The sequence below is a fragment of the Centruroides vittatus genome, unplaced genomic scaffold, assembly GCF_030686945.1.
Source record: "Centruroides vittatus isolate TY-2023 unplaced genomic scaffold, ASM3068694v2 contig_3118, whole genome shotgun sequence".
In the NCBI taxonomy this organism is placed as follows: domain Eukaryota; kingdom Metazoa; phylum Arthropoda; class Arachnida; order Scorpiones; family Buthidae; genus Centruroides; species Centruroides vittatus.
This window is the reverse complement of record NW_027122009.1, coordinates 191883-211468: the sequence shown is the minus strand read 5'-3', so window position 1 is coordinate 211468 and position 19586 is coordinate 191883. Positions and strand designations below refer to the sequence as shown.

The following is a 19586-nucleotide window of genomic DNA, read 5'->3' as shown; positions in this document are numbered from 1 at the left end:
CATCCAGTGATCACTAACGTAATTCTAAGAAATAGTCAAATATCTGTAATAAAGGACTGAGAAGGGGCAAAAGGTCCAAAATGCATTTCCTGTTATAATAAAGTTGGAATAGCCAATTACTGGTGTGTTCCTTGTGTGATTTGTTCTCTCCAGCAAAATTTATGCTTATAACTAAAGAATATATCAAGAGAACAAGTAACAATTAAACATATGCGATGTTAATTGGTTTTTGTTGTTCTTGTAAAATTTGATTTTTGATGTTTGAGGTTTTCATATTTCAACAATGATTATTTAATTTGAAAAGATCTGTTTTGTGTGGAATAGTGTTTTTACATAACTATGGTTGGCATAGCTATGAAAATTTATTTAATAATATAATTGGGCTGCAGTTTGCAAAAATTGTAGACCTATAAATTCCTACTGTCATCTGTCTGTTTATCTGTCTTTCCTTAATCTTGAGAACGATGTTAGATAGTTGAAAGATGAGACCAGATATGGAAACCTTAGTGCAGGAAACCCTGATTTAACTATATATGAACTTACCTATTGGAAGAATTTGTTACGCTCATACAGTATAATTTTCGAATAGCAGACACTGTCAGAACCGACAAGTTTGTCCTCTATTTAGAGGTGTCTGCTATTTGGAGGTACAGTACATGTTGGTGGCTATACTGTATCTTAACCTGAACATCATACAGTGAAGAATATGATGGATTGCAAAAACATCAAATTTGCATTAGGAATGTGACTATACCAAAAAGTATATGTAGCATATATAACTAAAATATATATACAATATATTATTTAACTTTACAGCTGTAAAAATATTGTTTTAATTTAATCTAATTTGAATGTCAAATTACGAAGGAGATTTGCTATCCACTTCAAGGAGTGGGAAATATATTTGGAATTGTTACATTTATAACGTTATTTATGATCTAAGCAACTAATAAAAATCAATATAGCGATTTGTCTGCTTTGTAGTTATGAAGTAGGTGTAACTTAGAACATTTCTGCTTTTTTCAGTAAATGATAAGCATTAGCAACCACAAAGCTGTTAAAACGGTTACAAAAACAGCATTTGTTTGGTGAAAATTCAAAGGTGTGTTATGAAGGTGATTTGCTGACCACTTTAAAGTGTAGGAAGATATTCAGTTTTCTTGCATTTATGATCTTAAGTTTCTTTTTCATTACTACTATACTACAGTTCTTGTTGAATTAATGTATAACTTTGGAAAAGCTTATAGTTTTTTAGTGTCATAAGTTTTATTCCAACAATAAGACTGAAGTTTAATAACATTAATATGTATAACGATAAATGGTGATTGACAACTTAACCAGATTAAACTTCTTTAACAAATGAAGAATATTGTTCAACTTCTTACAATCTGCCCTCCTTTTATTCCTGTTTTAAGCCAGTCTTTATTTGATGCCTACGGTCAGAATTCTCTGTCTGAAAGAGTATTTGAACTGATTCTCTGTTTTCGTTTTAAAATATTTCCTACGTAATTAATTATTTTGGACTATTGAAGGTGGGACAGTGTGTTTTCATAAGGTTGGTTGTGGATGACTGCATCTGTTGTTTAGAGTTCACTATTTAGGAATAAATATTATAGATTTCCTAATTGAAGGGTCTGGGATTGTAAAAATGTCTATTAAGTAGAAGTGTCCGTTAATGGAGGTTTCACTGTACATGCTTATCTAGGAGTTACTATACATAACAAAATACATACAGTAACTGTAGATTACTACAGTGAAATTCTATTAACTTGGCATCCCATATGCTGGCAAATCTGATAAGCTGGTGAGCTTGTCGTGGGGGAATTATTGGTGCATTAGGCCAGAAACCCTGGGGTTATCGGCATGCCAGTTAAACTGCAACTAAAAAAAAATTCACACAATCGCTCACAACTGGGTAAACTTAATAAAAATAGGCACCAAAACCAAATAACCAGCAGAAAAAAGGGAGAGAGAGCTAACATTTTCATTCATGTTGAATGGACATCATGACCTTGCAGCTGTTGAAACAATGGGGGATTGCTGTACATGTGTGAAGAGGGAAGGTGAGAGATGAAAGAGAGAGGAGAGGGGGGAGAGGATAGTAAGTTTACAGTTTGTGAAATGACTTCCATGCCAGGGGAAGGAATCTACATCATAAAAGTTAATGACAGTATATTTGCCTGTGGTCTTATAAATTTCAATTTGTTGTAAATGTCTGAGAGGTACACGTGGATTTGTACAGTTTTACTTGCAAAGATATCAGAAATTTTATCCAGGGAATCGAAAAAACTGGAAAAATTTCCACTGTCCAATAAGGCAGCATATTTGATAAACCAGCACTATGTCAGTCTTGATGCTGAATTAATGGAATTTCACTGTATTTAAATGTCACCCATAATCAACATCAGTGTGATCAAATATTTTTCTATGGACTGGTAAAATTTTTTGTGGTCTAGTGGTTCAATAACACTGGTATAAATCCTATCATCTGATTGCAGAGACAATGTTTAGATGGTGATGATGGTTTAGCAGTAGTCTAGATTGTGGTTCAGAAAAATGTCATTGCAGACATTATTTTTCTTGCTTGCTGCAGGTTAGATGATTAGAAACCAGTTATTTGACGTACTTTCTAGACTTGCTTAATAACAGATTAAGATGGTATTTTAATTTGAGTGTAAGTTGCCATATTGATTTGTTTGTGGCAAGTTAATTAAAAATGGATATTGTTCATTTGATAAACGTTGTAAACGAGATGAATCAATAAAATTATTCACCAATTATGAAGGGAGAGAGTAATACAAGATTGCAGTAATCCTTTAGAAATCTATTGTGAAGACAATAAATACACCCCACTAACTTTAATAATGCTTTGCAGTTATTTTGTAATGTACCACAAACATTTTTGGTCCACCCTAGGACCTTCAGGTGAAGTTCTAGAAAAAAAAAACCTTTTCCGGTGTGATTAGTGTTCTATTCAGTTTCCAATGTGTCCTAATTTCGAATGCTTCTATTTTGAATTTCCTTTAATTCCTGACAATGTGTGCCTGCATCGACTGTTATAATGCCGGGTCATTACATAGCCTGCCACACCTCGAGAGTTTGTTTTCATCTTTAAAATTGATTGAAAGGCCCTGGAATTTCGCTTTAAAAATCTCTAATGCCTCCAAATTCCTAAGTTGGTTTATATGACGAGTTTGTCAGATTATGGGTGCAGCTGTTGAAACAATGGGGGATTGCTGTAATTCGGGTGTAATGCCGTTTTCACTGGCATATATAGCTAAGGCGGTAGTGTTTTTCTTCTTTTCAATATTGGTTTTATGTTCATGGAGGCATTGTTTGAGCGATCTTCTTGTATATCTGATATATACAAGGTCTCTATTGAATCTGTTTGATCTATAGAATGGTTTTTGTATTCGATCTATAGAATGGTTTTTTTTTCATATTCATTCCTGAAGAGGGCTGATAAAATTGTGGCTGAAAACATTTGAATATTAAATATTTGTGTATTTATTTGCTGGAAATTTGTGTTTAGTTGTTATTCTGTTCATATACTGTATACTGGTTATACTGTATATATGTGAAATTGTTTAGCTTTGTCAAACAATATGTATGTGAATTAAGAATGCATGTTAAACATGATTCTCTAATCATAAACAACAGCAAAACTTACTATTTGATAAAATTGAATATACAGTCAAACCTCCGGTTTCGAATACCTCACTTATGATCAATTCAGTTTATGAACAAAATTTTGAATACTTTTTTTGCTCCAGTTGCTGTATGATAACTTGGTTGCTGAATAAGCTACTCAGCAGAGCTGGCCACCAATGGTCAACTTCCTATACTTTCTAACATAGAAAGAGGCCTGACCAATCAATGACAGGACTACTGAATCAGAAGTTAGGGGTGCTAAGATCACCTTGCACCTTGTGTCACAATACGAATTGTGGATGATGATGCTATTTAAATTATATTTCAATGCACAAGCATTGAATACTATTTCTGTTTTTTGGTACATGCCATTGTCAAATTTAAATCAAATTAATTAATAAAAACTGTTAATTGACATTCATGTAATATAAATGGCATTCAAGTATTAATATACAATATTATAATAATATTAATTATTAATATTTATTAATACCAGGTAGCCAGTTAATTAAAACTAAAAGTAAAATAAATTAAATTTATTAAAATTTAAATTAAAATTAAAGTTGAAATTAAATCAAATAAAATGTAATATTTTGGAAAGTGTGGATAAAGTATTGTACTTCTCTGTCTTGATTTGGTTATTCTGTATACAGGGTTCCTACACACCTGGAAAGTCGGGGATTTTCATTAGTGTTTGGAAAAAGTCATGGAAAGTCAGGGAATTTGTCTCCTTAGCTGCCTTGTTGATTTCGTTTGTGGAATATGGCTGACCAAGTGTAACCATCTGCAGGTGGCAAGAAGTAATGCTGCAATCTTTAATAAGAAAATATACCAGAATCCGATTTGAAATGGCTTTTTTCACCATTCTGAAGCCATAAAATTTTACAGTTGTGGATTAATAACAGGATAAACTACTTTTATGTAGTAGTGTTTAATTTTTAATTTTAATAATTCAGCAATTATAATAAGATGAAATTGTTAATTAGAATAAAAAGTAACTAATTAAAAATTTGTTTGCAAACTTTTAAAAGTTGAAATCATAATTTATTAGAATGTTCACTTCAAAATAGCTAAATAGATCAGTAAAAATCTGTAATTTAATCGTTTTTCACATTTAAAACATTACTACACAACGTAAAAAATTATCAATAGCTACCTGGCATTTACAGTAAAATGCTGGTGCCAACTTGTGGTTGGCATGAGCTTTTTAAATTTGTTATGATTTTTCTTGAAAGTACTGTACTGCAAGTGTATTTTCCCCCCTCTCTTCCATTAATTTCTGCAACTTCGATACATAGTTTAATAATTAGTTTAACAGAAATGACATTGGGTAACAAATATCACTGATTTTGGCAAATTTAGGGCTTAAAAACTGGCAACATTCATCATACCTATAATAAATAGTTTTGAAAATCAACAGGTAATCTGATAGTTTAACCAATGTTAACTTGCTTATAATTAAAATTTAAAAACCTGGTAAATTTTAAAAAAATTAATTAAATTACTAAATTATTAAAATAAATTTGATTATCTTTTGTGTGAAACAACAACAAAACAATATTTATAGTTATGCAAAAGAGATTTGTAGTTACCATTCTATGTGCTGAACATATATATTTTATTAACGTATAATTGTTATTCTGTTTGATGTTTATTTCTGTATTTATTTTATTTTATTTAAATTCTATAAGTTTTAAGAATTCCAATATTGTAATACAGGTACTCCTCACTTTACGATCTATCTTGCTTAACGACCACTCGCACTTACGACTAATCGAGTTTCGACCTGCAATTCGGAGAATCCCCTTTCTCAGCTTGAGTGTCGGTCAGTGGCGAATGGTGACATGCGCACTAACCGTACTATAATAGGCTAATAGCGTACTATAATAGTCTTTTTATGAATAAATTTGAAGTTTGTTGCATAATTTGTATAATTTTACAACAATCCTATATTCCCGGTGCAAGCTCCTCGCTTATCGACCAATTCGCTTAACGATGTGGTCATTGGAACGGAACTTGGTCGTAAAGTGAAGTGTACCTGTACTATGACATCATAGGAATACAAGTGTGAGGTTTTGGAATTGTCCTGGAACTCACTAAAATAGAAAAAACATAAAATAATTTAATTATTAGAGAAAAAAGGAATAAACAAAAGTTTTTTTATAGAAACTTGAGAAATAGTCAAGACAGTGTAGCTCCCAAGATCAATCGTTTGGGTTGAAGTCGGATTTTCCATTGTTTGAAAAGACAATAATGACTTCTGCAAACTCCAATTCTTTGATTGATATAAGTAAATCGGAGAATCCATTAGATCCCCATCATAAAGCGTGGGAAGGTACCTGTCAAGTACAAATGTGGGAAGGCTTTGTATTTGTGTTTTACTTGGAGGTTCTACATGATACAAACAAGATTGATGAGAAATGTGCTGCAAAGCAAAAGAACAGTATGATATACTCTGCAATAAAGTGTCCATAAAACTCTTTTCTACAAAGTTTGAGGACTTCATATCTGAAAGGAGTGATGATGATGGTCTGGACACATTTTATTGTGAAATTATGAAGGATGATAGGCAACTGCAAGATCTGTGGTCTATTATCAAAATTTCGGTTTTTTTCTCATATGGGAATGCAAGTGTTGAGAGTGATTTCTTGGTTAACAAATCACTGTTAATTGAAAATCTTAAGGAAGAAAGTTTAGTTGTTCAATGCTTAGTTTATGATGGGGTCCATTTTTCAAGTAGTATTGATCAAATAAATTTAGACCAGAAAATGTTGTTAACAGTCAGAGGATCTAGACAGCGATATATTACATCTCTGCAACAGAAAAAAGATATTCAGAAGCAGCAGGCATTGAGGGCTGAAGAAAAAAGAAAACTTACACAACAACTTAAGGATTTAAAACAACACAAGAAAATGTTAAGAAAAGATCACGAAAAGGAAGAAAAAAGATTGAAATGAAAATAAATACACTTGAGGAGAAAAAGCTAAAACTACATTAATATAATAGTTCTTGTGTTATGTGAATTGTAATTAATTTTTTATTTTCTAATTATCTGTATTTTGAAAAAAAAGAATTAATACTAAGAAGTTTCTCTGTATTTTGATTATTCATTTTGTAAAAAAATAAAAGGATTTTACAATAAATTAGATGTGTTTGTTAGAGAAGCTATAGTAAAAACTTACACTTATCCCTGTTTATATACAATATATTTTTATGCAATTTTGAAATAATGTGGTTGACAAAAGAAAGCTAAATTTTTTTTTACATGATTGATTTTTTTACAAAGGGAAAAAATGCTTTATTTGAAAATTTTTAAATTTAATTTTTTGTTAAAATTATGTTGCCGTTTAAAAACAGTTACTCTTTGTTGAAAGATTGGTTTTAAAATTATGTGTTTCTAAGTCAAGAGTTTAGTTTAATTAAGCACAGTACACTACTATTTGTATATCAAAGAATACTGTTTGTTGATTTTATGCTACTTTGTATTTATTAGATTTACATACAAATAATAATGATAAATGATGATAAAATAAAAAGTACATGTTTGTAAATTGCTTATTTTTTCATTACATTTAAGTTGTGGACTCTATCAAGCATTTTTCTACAGGATGTATGTACTGTATTTTTTTAATGTGGCAGTCTTTGAAACATAGGCTCTATCAACTGTGCAAAAAGAGGGATAGATGTACTTACTGTTCACAGTAAATAAAATTCTGGTTTATTATGTTGATATTTCACACTGTAAGAAATGTGAGGGTCAAGGAATTTGGACAAAGTTGGTCAAGGAAAATCAGGGAATTCAAAACAAAAATTTGAGTAGGAACCCTGTGTATATTTCATCCAGGCAGAGTTGAATCTCTGTTTATAGCACTTCTTGTGAAGTTAGTTTTGGTTTCGGTTGGCAATGACTAACATTTTGCTTTTAATATATATATAGAAATAGAATGGAGATATAGATAATATAATTTTATATATATTATAACACAAATATTGCCTTCATAGGCATTGTTATGCATGAAATACAGCTAAAAAGATTTTTAAAAAGTTTTATTTTTGGGGTTAGGAATGGATTAATCCATTTTATATTGTTTCTTATCAGAAAATTTGTTTCACTTTTAGAACAAATAAGTTGATGTTTATAATATTTAAATTCATTTAACTTATGAAAAGTTAAATAAATTTATTTTCTGGTGGTTGTGGAAAACAAGATTTTGAAAATTTACTACTTTCCACTTTTTTATGACTTCAATTTTAAATTAATCAGCTTCCTTTATCTCTGTTTCCTGTTTCATTTCCTGTTTTTGTTTTCCTCTATATTAATGAGATTTGGGAATTTTCTAGTGAAGATTGAACAAATATAATATGGATAATTATTTTTTAAAAAACAATTACTAATATTTAGTATTATTTTATCTGAATATTATTTACTATCTTCTTTTGGGTGGAGGTAGATCATTTGCCACTTCTACATTTTCCCTAACAGCTACATCACTTATTGTTACAGGTGATGATAATCTTGAATTAGAACACTAATTCAATATTTTTTTTCACTTGTAATGTTCAGTGGTAATGGTTCGATACAGTCACCAAAAACAAATAGAACCACTTGTGTGGCAGGATTTGGCAATGATGATTCTGGCCCTTCTCCTGTTAAATGTGCAGCGCATTGGTTGTTGTCGGCCTCTTTCTTTGCTTCTGTTTTTAAGTATTTCCAACAACTTATAATATAGGAGACCGTAAGATGTAATTTTCTGTTAATCTAATACATAGAAATAGAGATTTGGGGGATGTAAAGTCTTGATTCAGAATAGAGTTCTAACATAAATAATTTGGTTATGCAATAGTGCAAATCTTTTTCAATTAAAATTATAATTAAAATACTGATTTTTCTTACTTTTTGACTTTGCACAATATATTATGTCTTATTTAAGAGTAATTTTTATTGACATAAATAAAATTTATACAAGTAATAATTATAACTTTCCATATTCTTTTTATTAAACTTTTGAATTATTACTCTACTTTGATGTTAGTTAAAATTTTTAACATTAATAACAACAACTTATAGATGTAAAATATTCATTGAAGATTATACTTCCTTCAATTGCTCTATGTTGTGAGCAAATCGACAAGGAAATGATGAAAATTTGCTTTGTATTCTCATCTATGCAATTTATCTATGAAATTTTTTCATTACCGGAGTTTGATTATTATATTCTTTCTTTTCAACTGCAGGATAATTTTTTATTATTTCCAAGAGAACACTTTTTTCTTCTTCGGAAAAAATTCCTGCAAGTTTTTGGCACGTTGTTAGTTACCATTTTTCTGAGATCAAAAACAAATGACCTAATAGGTTGAATGACTAAGAGAGAGGAGTAACAGTGAAGAAAGTAATAGCCAATGATATTTTGTCAAGATTTGTTTAAACAGCATTCAGAAATAGACAATCATTTTAAACTGCAGTGTAGTCGGCCAATGTCTAGACACCAATTGGCTGTTAATTGATGTTTAATGTAAACTCTGTCTCTGCAAATGGATGCATATGTTTGTATACTATATTTGCCTGGGATCATATGTCGTTTGATATAAGGATAAATTTTCTATATAAAGATTTTGGAATTAGAGAATTTCCTGTATCTTTTTTACAATCAATTACAAATAAGGTTTTTTCTTTAATAATGATGAATTTCAAATGTGTTTTATTCATGTAAATGCTACTTAAATTTGATTAACATAAGAAAATTTTCATTTTTTAAGATTTTGATGTTTAACATGAACTAATACATGTAATCATAATTATTTATATGCTTACTTTTTCAAGCACTTTTAATCTTAATAAAAAGAAACTAAGTTTGATATGCTGCATTTTTAGCATGAAAGAAGGTATCTTATTAAAGTAAGTTATGCTTGCAAACATCTTTTATAAGGGTTGTTCAAGGTTAAACGAGACTTTTATTTCTACAGACCAAACAGAATGTCCAAAACATGTGTATAAATTATGTCAATTTTTTGAAATACTTTCCATCTGTATGTAGACACTGTTCCCAGCGGCAGAGTAGGTCCCTGATACCTTTCTCATAGAAAGAAGTGAGCTGATGTAGCTAGCACAGGACAACTTGCTGCAGTTCATCATCTGTCTGGAATTTTGTTCCTCCCAGGTGCTCTTTAAGGGACCCAAACAAATGGTAATCATTGGGAGCTAAGTCTGGACTGTAAGGGGCATGAGACAACACCTCCCATTCCATTTTGGCCAGAGTTGATGTTGTCAAATTGGCTGTGTGCAGTCAAGCATTATCATGAAGAATCACTTTCCCAGATAACATTTCAGATTTTTTCTTGCGAATGGTGTTTCGTACGGCATCTGTAATCAATTGGTGTAATACTGGGCATTAATTGTGGCCCCTTTCTCTAGAAAATCCACTGTCATTACTGTAGTTGGTTGAACATGTCCATGTGCTTCATTTGTCACCAGCTCTCATCCTTTACCGAATTGTCGACACCATTTGTACACTCTTGCCCATGATAGCATTTGTTTCCATACTGTGCATTCTATCTTCTCTAAATTTCAGCAGGTTTAACCTTTTCCTTCACCAGAAATTTTATTATGCACCACTCTTCCAGTGTTATGGACACATTACCTTCTGCCATGATTGCTAAAACTGCTACACATATGCAAAATACGTCATGCTTGCTACCAAAATCTTGGGATGGATAATGCTACTCTTGCTTCGGGTTTTATTGTGTTACAGTTACTCTTCAAAATTATAGGCCCAAAAGTCTTGTTTAAGCTTGAGTGACCCATGTAGTAATAGATTGATAAAATTTTTATGCTTGAGGAATACAAATTATGCTAAATGTTTTAAGAAAAAGCGATCACTAAAATACTCATTTGAGACTTTCCCATGAATGTATCCAAAAATTAAATCATGATTTTGTTCATCTTTTAAAATGTATCAGTATTATGCAATTTATGATACTAGTTTTCAAGATTTCTTATTAAAAATATTTTAGAACCAACTAAAATTTATATTAAATATTGTACAAATTATTTCAATGTCTTTTTACATTTAAAAAAATTTTTAATTTATTAAAAGAAACCTCCTCCTTTTTAATCTTAAAAATCTTTCTTCCTGCTTTATTGGAGATTTTGTGATTGTTTGCTGTAGTGTTAAATGAGAGCAAAAAGACTTATTGGAAGTTTAAACATTGAATCCAGTCAGTTTAAGATAGTTCGATGTTTTAAGATTTACACGATGTTCGATACGGAAATTGTTTCCTCTACATTGCATAAAGTTAACTAAAATAAATAAAATAAAAATTATTTCAGTTAGTTTATTTAAGAAAATATACTATGATTAAAATGTTTACATATTAAAAAAATATATATATTGAAGAAACATAAATTGTCATCTTAAATCCATCACTCTCACATTCACCAGGAACAAAAACAATTTTTAATCTCAGAGATGATTTTTTTATTTCAGGTAAAAACAGTTTAAATGTTCTCTGGTGATGATGCCAAAACTTAAAAATAAATAGACAAATTATTTTTTTATAAGTTTTGGCATCATCACCAGAGAACTGTTTTTACATATTTTCATAGAGGTGAAGCCTCAAATAAAAGATTACCTCTGTGATTAAAAATTGTTTTTATTCCTGGTGAATGTGAGAGTGATGGATTTAAGATGACAATTTATGTTTCTTCAATATATATTAAAGTATGACAAACTTGATCTGGCAGGGGGCATGATAGACTCTGTTTGAGATGAAAAGTTCATTTAGCTTGAGATAAGAAGTGTTTGAAAGAAGATTTTGTTTTAAAAGTAGATAGTATTTGCCTGATGTTTGTTGAAGTTTCTTCTGAGGTTCACACTCCTGATGACGATATGAAAGACCTAAAAATTTTTTGAACTTAATAGCAAACAATCATATGACTTTCAATAAAGCAAGAATTAATAGATTTAAATTTACTATATAAATGGAAATAACAGTAATAATTAAAGTGCATTACATTAATTATTTAGGAATTCTGCTGGAGAAGATGTAGTAAATGCTGTGGTTGATGAAAATACGGCTCATCTTGCTAGTTTAGTTGCAAGGCAGAAACCAAGTAAAACTGTGTCAAAAGTTAAGGTCAGTAAAATTACAAGATTTATTAAAGAAAGATTTTTAAATATTTTGCTATAAAATTTTGTATTGTATTGTTTCATTGACTAATGCTTGTTTGACATATATTTTGGATGAATATTGTACAGTAGAGTCTTGATAGTTTGAGATTATGTATAATTCAAGTCACTTATCACCCTTAAGCCAAAATACATGTACTCAACCAGAATGTGTAAAAATGACATATTTAGGTAATTGAAATCATGTGTGTTGAGACATCATATTTCCACAACATTATCTTATGTCACTGAGAATTATTTATTAACTTTAACAAACGTTTTCAACCTGTTCTACAGGCCATCTTCAGGTTTTTAAAAGCTATGGAATATTGATAATGGTTCTTTTTGAATAGAACAGTTAAGAACACATTTAAAATACAAAATTCTTTGGAATAATGAACTATTTGAATCCAAAGAATAAATTACATTAGTATACACAGTGCGGCAATTATATTCCAGGACTGGATCTATAAAAATGAAACAAAACAATTTTATTCAAATCTTTTTATTAAATTATTCAAAATACTCTCCTCCTGCTTCAATACACTTTTTACAGCGATTCAATAGTGATTCAAATGCCTGCTCAAGCTCAATTTTCGGTATTGCCTCTAATGTGCGGTAGAGGCTTCGGTATGCGCGTAGACTCTCTTTGGATGGTTTCAATATCATTATCATGCGTCCTTTCAATTTCATTTTCATTTTTGGAAATAAAGAGAAGTCACATAGTGCTAAATCGGGAGAATACGGCAAATGATTCAACACACAGACTTGATTTTGTGCCAAAAATTCACGAACAGTCAATGATGTGTGACTCGGTGCATTATCGTGTAACAAAAACCAGTCACAAACACCAGAATTGCGATATTCTGGTCGAATTCGACGAATTCGTCCCATTAATTGTTATAAAACTCCCAAGTAGAAAGCAGCAGTAACTGTTTGACCCTGTGGGACGAACTCACGGTGGATGATGCCTTTGCTATCGAAGAAAACAATGAACATCGTCTTGATTTTTGATGGAACTTTTCGTGTTTTCTTGGCTTGAGGTGATGATTTTGACTTCCATTTGGCACTTTGACGTTTTGTTTGTGGGTCATATTGAAAACACCAGGTCTCGTCACCAGTAACAATTGATTTGAGGAAGGTTGCGCTGTTATTTGCTGCTCGTACAATCTCTCTGGAATGTTCCAGTCTCATCAATTTTTGCTCTTGGGTTAGTGTGTGCAGAACAAATTTAGCACAGACCTTTGTTTTGCCCAAATCTTCTTTAAGAATTTGTTGTATTGTCTCTTTGTTAATGTATAATGCCTGTTCCATCATTCTCAGTGTCGCATTGCGATCGTTGGATACAAATTCTTGCACTTTTTGAATCGAATCTGCTGTTCGAATTGTTATTGGCCTTCCCACACGTTTGTTGTCCTCCAGTGATTGTCTGCCTTCCAAAAATCGCTTGTGCCACTCAAAAGTCTTTGACCATGATAAACACTCACTTCCATACACTTTTTGCATCATTTTGAACGTTTCTGTGAGATTGGGAAATCCCCTTGAACGTAAAATTATAATAAATTATATCCGAATTAATAATTACCCCTTTCTTATATCCGGATATAATCCGAATATAATACGACTTATAATAAAATTGTTCCCTATATTGAATCGAAAATTTTCCTATTATAAACATCCTGCCTAAAAACGGTCCTGGATGAGAAAATATGCGTCCCTGGCCGTATAACTGTCAACTATCTATTGTTCTTACGCTGAGTACAGATCATCTTGCAACTTAAGTTTATAGTTAGCGCCTGAATTCGCCATATTGTTTCCAATCTTGGGAACACCTATGGCCTAAGCACATGCATGTGACCAACTTTCCCAGCAAAAAGCTATATAAGATGCTTCCTTCCCCCTCTGGGGAGTCAATCATCGATTTAGATTGAGTTGCGATCTCGTCCATTTTTGTCCTTTGTGCCTAAGGGAATATTTTACGTTGTGCCTCAAGAGTTACCGATCCTTCCCTTTAAAAGAATTATCGATCCTTGTGACCGACAGAATATTGGAAATACTGATTGTCCAAGAGGTATGGAACCCGTTTATGTGAGCTCTCTCTCTCTCTCCTCGCGTGGTAGGGATATATAGCTTTTTATATGTCACCCCTTTTATGTCAGATTTTTGTAACGTATATTTTGTTTTCCATTAAATTGTTGTTATCCTGTTATATGGTGTCTTGTTTGCTCGAATATCCGCTTATTGCCTTACCACGACTCCACCTTCCCTCCTACACTAGACCGGATGAAACGTAGTCCCGTCCCTACGGGATTCCTACCGCCAATTAAGCCTTCTCTGACACGTGGGCAAGTCCCTCCAACTTGTTGCCGAAATTAGACAGAGGTCTGACCTCGTCGTCCCTCCTTGGTACACACATTTCTGTGGCACTTGTGCCAAGTTTAGTGTGAAATTTAATAACAGCACGTTGTTCCATTATTGTTTTCCGACCTGTAACAAAATAAACTGATAAACAAAATATCAAAAACAATGATAAATGTCAACCGATTTAAATAAAAGTTTTAGGTTATGTTCATATATGTCCAAACTTCATATGACATAAAATTTAAACAGATGTCGCTACTGGTTGCTGAGATATAGCTTCAGTCCCGGAATTTAATTGCCGCACTGTGTATATACAATTTAAAATAACAAAATAATAAAATATAATAAAATTTTAAAAAAATCATACACTGAAATTGTAAGCACACTGTGAAAAGTTTAGTATTGACTTTCAATTTATTGCATTGTGAAATGATATTATTTCCAGATTCTTCTAGATTTGGTTGTCACTTGCCCAGTATTATACAGGACATCTTGTATTTTAAGCCAATAAAATAAACTTGGAATTATTCAATGCCTTTAGTTATTACTGTTTTCCATTTCATATATATTCTGTATACTTTGGGTTTTCATTAGTTTGAACTGTCAAGACTCTACTGTACTTTGTAATTGGAAGATTGATAAATTAATTGCATATAAATATTGAGGATTGATTTCTTTAAAAAAAATAAATTGAAATTTTAGATTTTTTAATTGGAAGTCACACTGCAGAAAAAATGTTTTAGTTTATTGGCACTTTCTAGCAACTTTTATCATGTGCTGTTGTGAAGCAGCTAACACTTTCATGATGTCTCCTGTAGGAGATATGAGAATGACCTTTAGCCTCTACAAGGCAATTCCTGTAACTCTCCCATGATTTTTGTTATCATAACTATAAATTTATTTTTTCATATTTCTATGACCATAGTCCTTTCAGTAAGTAATATACTCCTAGCTTCATCTAGTGACAAAATTTTAATATTAAAATTGAAAATTTTTAATGAATTTTTTTTTTGCAACAAACAAGTTTTCTTGCTTTTTTTGTAGTTATTATCATTATTAAATATTTAATATTTTTAATTCTTTTAAAACATAAATACAAATAAGCAAAAACGTTACAATTATTATAGTTTAATCCATTTTTTATGGCATGCTAATTCACATATTTACCAGGATGGCATATAAACAAAACTAAGATTCTGTTGCACACATCTTCATAAATCTTTGTCAGATGGTAGAAAACAATCAACAGAATGAAAATAAACCATTACTGAATCAGAATTGAGCACAGATTTTTCAAATGGTACAATTATGAAAATGGCTTTAAAAAAATTGATTTTTGCATTTGTTTACATTTAATTCAAATTATCTATAATTAAACTTATATCAACAAATTCTTATTTATCAGATATTAGATTAAATGATAAAAATGATATTTATGGTTTTTTATTATTAGTCTATGTTAAAGTTTTACTTGTTTTCAAATATATGTAATTATAAAAAAGGTTAACAAAGGTCATTCCACAGACACATGACACCTAAAAAACATCAGTCCCATAAGCATTAACACTTTCAGGTTGGATCTTTGGGTGTCATGACTCTGTGGATTAACTTTTGTTGACCTTTTTTAAAATCTTGCATGTTTGAAAATGAATAACACTATGGTTTTTATGAATAGTCTATATTAAAAAAAATTTTTTTTTTGTTTAATTTGATATATAAGTAAGTATTGTTAATACACATTTGATTGTTCATAATATAAATATAATGTATACAAATGCAAAAACCAATTTTTTAGTCTTTATTGTGAGGTTCCAGAACAGGTCAAAACTAAAATTTAATTTAAAAATAATTAAAAGCATACATGCTATTGTTGGGTTGAGTCAAAGGTGGTGATAATTATGTAAGGGAAAAAAGAGAGAAAAAACTAGCTGTCAAACAGATGTGACACAAAAACAAATGACATAATGGATCAGATGGAATGTCAGTGGGGAAAGGTAGAACTCTGACACAAGTGCTCATAAACAGTCAATCTAGGTTAAAAATTTCGAAAAGGGGAAAGATTTGATGAATAGAAAAACATTGCATATGATCATTAAAGTTTCAAGACAACAGAAATCACAAACAACGGGCTAAATTATGAGTGCAAGTCTTATGGTTCTATCAACAATCTCTGGACATAGTCAAGGAAAAGGTGTTAAATAGACACCTCGAATTGAACCTTTCTCGTAACCCGAGTAGGCCTTGGTTTTTACCTGGAAACAAAAGAGAGACCAATTGGAAGTGAGGAAGGGAATGAGGGGCCAATCAGAAATACAGATAGCAGGAGAAAAACTATAAAAATAGGAAATTCAAGGTCGAAAAACTGTCTTCTTCTGGATTAAGCTCAAAGTCGTGCTCTTTAAATTGTGTTGTATCACCATCAACCACTTAGGACACCACAGCATCTCCGCAATCATCATTACGTATAAACATTAACAGTCATAGCCTGTTATACAATGAACACGCCAAATGATATGCCAAATTCTTGGGCTGTGTAAAGGCTATAATTAAATATTAGAAATTAAATAATTTTACTAGCAGTAGGCAGTTATGCTGCTATCTCATATTAAATTTATTGACCAATTCCAAATTAAATTTTAGAAATGTCTAAATTAAAAATTATTTATTTATAATTATTAAGTTTAATATGAACTAGAAGCATAATTGCTTACCTCTAGTCAAATTAATCAATTTATAATATTTAATTATAGCCTTAATAGCCCAAGAATTTGGTATATCATTTGGCATGTTTTTGAGACGTCTGTGATTTTTTTTTTTTTTTTTTTGTTTTCTGCAAATCAAATTTGTATTCCAGGTTGGTTCTTTTCACGCTAGAAGAAAAGATGATGATGATTCACGCTCCTTAACAATGTATATTGTATAATTTTCTTTGAATAAACGTTATAAATAAAATATTTGAGTATTTTTTTCAGCATGGAATGCATTATCGTATTTTACGTTAATTTATATGGAAAAAATTGTTTTGCTTAACAAGTGTTGCATATTACGAGTAAGATTCTGGAATGAATTATGCTTGTTAAGTGAGATTCCACTGTGTTAGACTTCAATTTTTCTTTTGTAGAAATTCTTGAGCTCTTTGGGATACTCTGTAAATAGTGGAGCTTCTGCAATTTAATTTTTTTTGAAACTGGTTGAATCTCTTCTCCAATCAACGCTTTGACGAATGCTTCTCTAAACATTATAAGTTTTATTTTAAAAGAAGTTGCTTTTTGAAAGAGTTTGTGCGCATTATGTATATATATTTCTATAATATGTAATGCAACCTTTTTGGGCCATCTAATAGTCTTTCTTAGAGCTGTGTAGTACGATAGCATTTGATCTGATCGTCAATGCCAGACATTCCACGATTATAATCTCAAATTATATTCGGTTTCATCGAACATTTTCCATTGCGATTGAACACCTCTACCATTTCAACAACGTGCATGTTTGAAATGGTAAGGACTTCTCGTTTGTCTTTCCATTTACATACAGTAACAGGACCATTTCGCTGCCAAATAAACTCCCCCATCCTCACCAAAAATTTTGTCAGATTCTGAATCACTTAGATTAGTGTAGTAATCAAGTTGTTTTTTAGTCAGTGGTCTTTTCTTATCCATTTTGGGATATTTATAATTTGATTATAAAAATAAATAAAAAATAACACTCTCAAAAAAGACGTAAATGTGATGTGCTCGCCTCTATATCCGATTTATTACTAATGAATTTAGACGCACATCTCCGATTGGCTGTAGCGAAGTGACAGGACGAATCGTGTTTGTGCACGAATTAACTCGTAGTTTGGCTTTAGCGAAGAGCTTTCTGTTACATAAGCCAACTACGAGATAATTCGTAATACCTTTATTTTAAGAAAAACACATTCTATATGCTATTTGATTATTACTATATACTCTGATTAGAGTTTTTAATAATATAATATAATTAAATTAAGTTGGCGTTTTACAACAGAATCCTAAAAAGTCACGTGGCAGTCAACGTGTTAATATGCAGCAAGTAAAAATTGTTGTTCTAATGAAGTGTTATTCTATTTTATAGATGCTGAAGAGACGACCACCTAAAGTATCTTATGGAAGGAAAGTTCAGAATTCTCCATATTTACCAAGAATGAATCATCAGAATTACAATTACAAATTTTATTCTAATTTTCCTCAATTTGAATATAATTATCACAATAAAAATACTTCATTGGTAAAAAGATTTGATCATCAGCCTTCTGTCCCTCCTCCACCACCTCCTCCTCCTCCTCCTCCTCCATTACGAAGAAAGGTAATGTGTATATTTATTTCATGTAGAATAAAATTTTTACTTTTACAATTTAGGAATTATAAATTTTCCCTACAAACGTAATGTAATTGTTTTTGTAGACTAATCTAATATACAAGTACAGTACACCTCTAATCTAATCCTCTTTCTTTGAATCCTCCTTTAAGTTGAACTGGATTATTAGTTCTGGTGAACACCTTACAGAATTTGACATAGGACACCCCTTGTAGTTTAATAGTTCTGCACTATGTTGGCATTTTCAGTGATATAAATTTCATACCTGTGTAATAGTAGTTTATACTGTGTTGAAGCACAGTGTAATTCTAAGAAAATACTATTCCAAGATCAGAATAAACAATACAATTTTTGCATTTTTACCTGCACACCCATAACATCTAAAACAACTTTTGGTTTTCTGTTAAGTTTTTTTGGGGATAAAACTGTTACATTTAGAAATGCCATGCAGAAAGCAATGAACAGAGCAAAAAAGGGCTAAATTTATGCTTTGTGATGAAAACAAGATTATAAATGCATTGCCAAATATTTGAACATATTGACAAGTGTAATCTGTAATTACTTAAAAAATCCAAATATTTAGTCAAATAGAAAGGGCAAATTTGCTTTGAAACTCCCAAAGAGATCAGCAAAGAATTGTTAGAATGGCTTCAAATTCTACCAAAAGCTACAGTGACATCCAGAAAATGTGTGATCTTAACATCTCTGCACAAACTATGTGCCAAGTTTTACATCAGTGTGTGAACATTATGCAAGCCGAAATGAAGACCTATCCATACATACAGGATGTACACAAAAAGGTGTCTGGAATTTACTCAAATGAACATACTGTATTTTACGGACTATAAGACACACTTTTTTTCTTCAAAAAATTGCCTCCAAAATTCAGGTGCGTCTTATAGTCCATAGCGTCTTATAGGTATTTTTTTTTAAAAAATTGCTTAAAAATTAAGGTGCGTCTTATAGTCTGTAGCGGCTTATAGTCCGTAAAATACGGTAACAGGAAAGAATTGTCTCAGAGCAGGACACAAACTTACAACTGCCACTTACCGCAGTTGTGGGTTTGTGGAC

General features: G+C 31.1%; 1 protein-coding gene across 2 annotated transcripts in view; it reads left to right on the top strand.

Moving 5' to 3' along the window:
- tapas overlaps positions 1-19586 on the top strand; it is a 191314-nt gene that overhangs the window by 33276 nt on the left and 138452 nt on the right. Inside the window, exons 4-5 of one of the 2 annotated variants that reach the window (XM_067267916.1) lie at positions 11676-11784; positions 18273-18503. In XM_067267916.1, the coding sequence (XP_067124017.1) occupies positions 11676-11784; positions 18273-18503 (340 nt within the window). The remainder of the gene's footprint in view (positions 1-11675; positions 11785-18272; positions 18504-19586) is intronic. The other variant, XM_067267917.1, reaches the window with a different exon arrangement.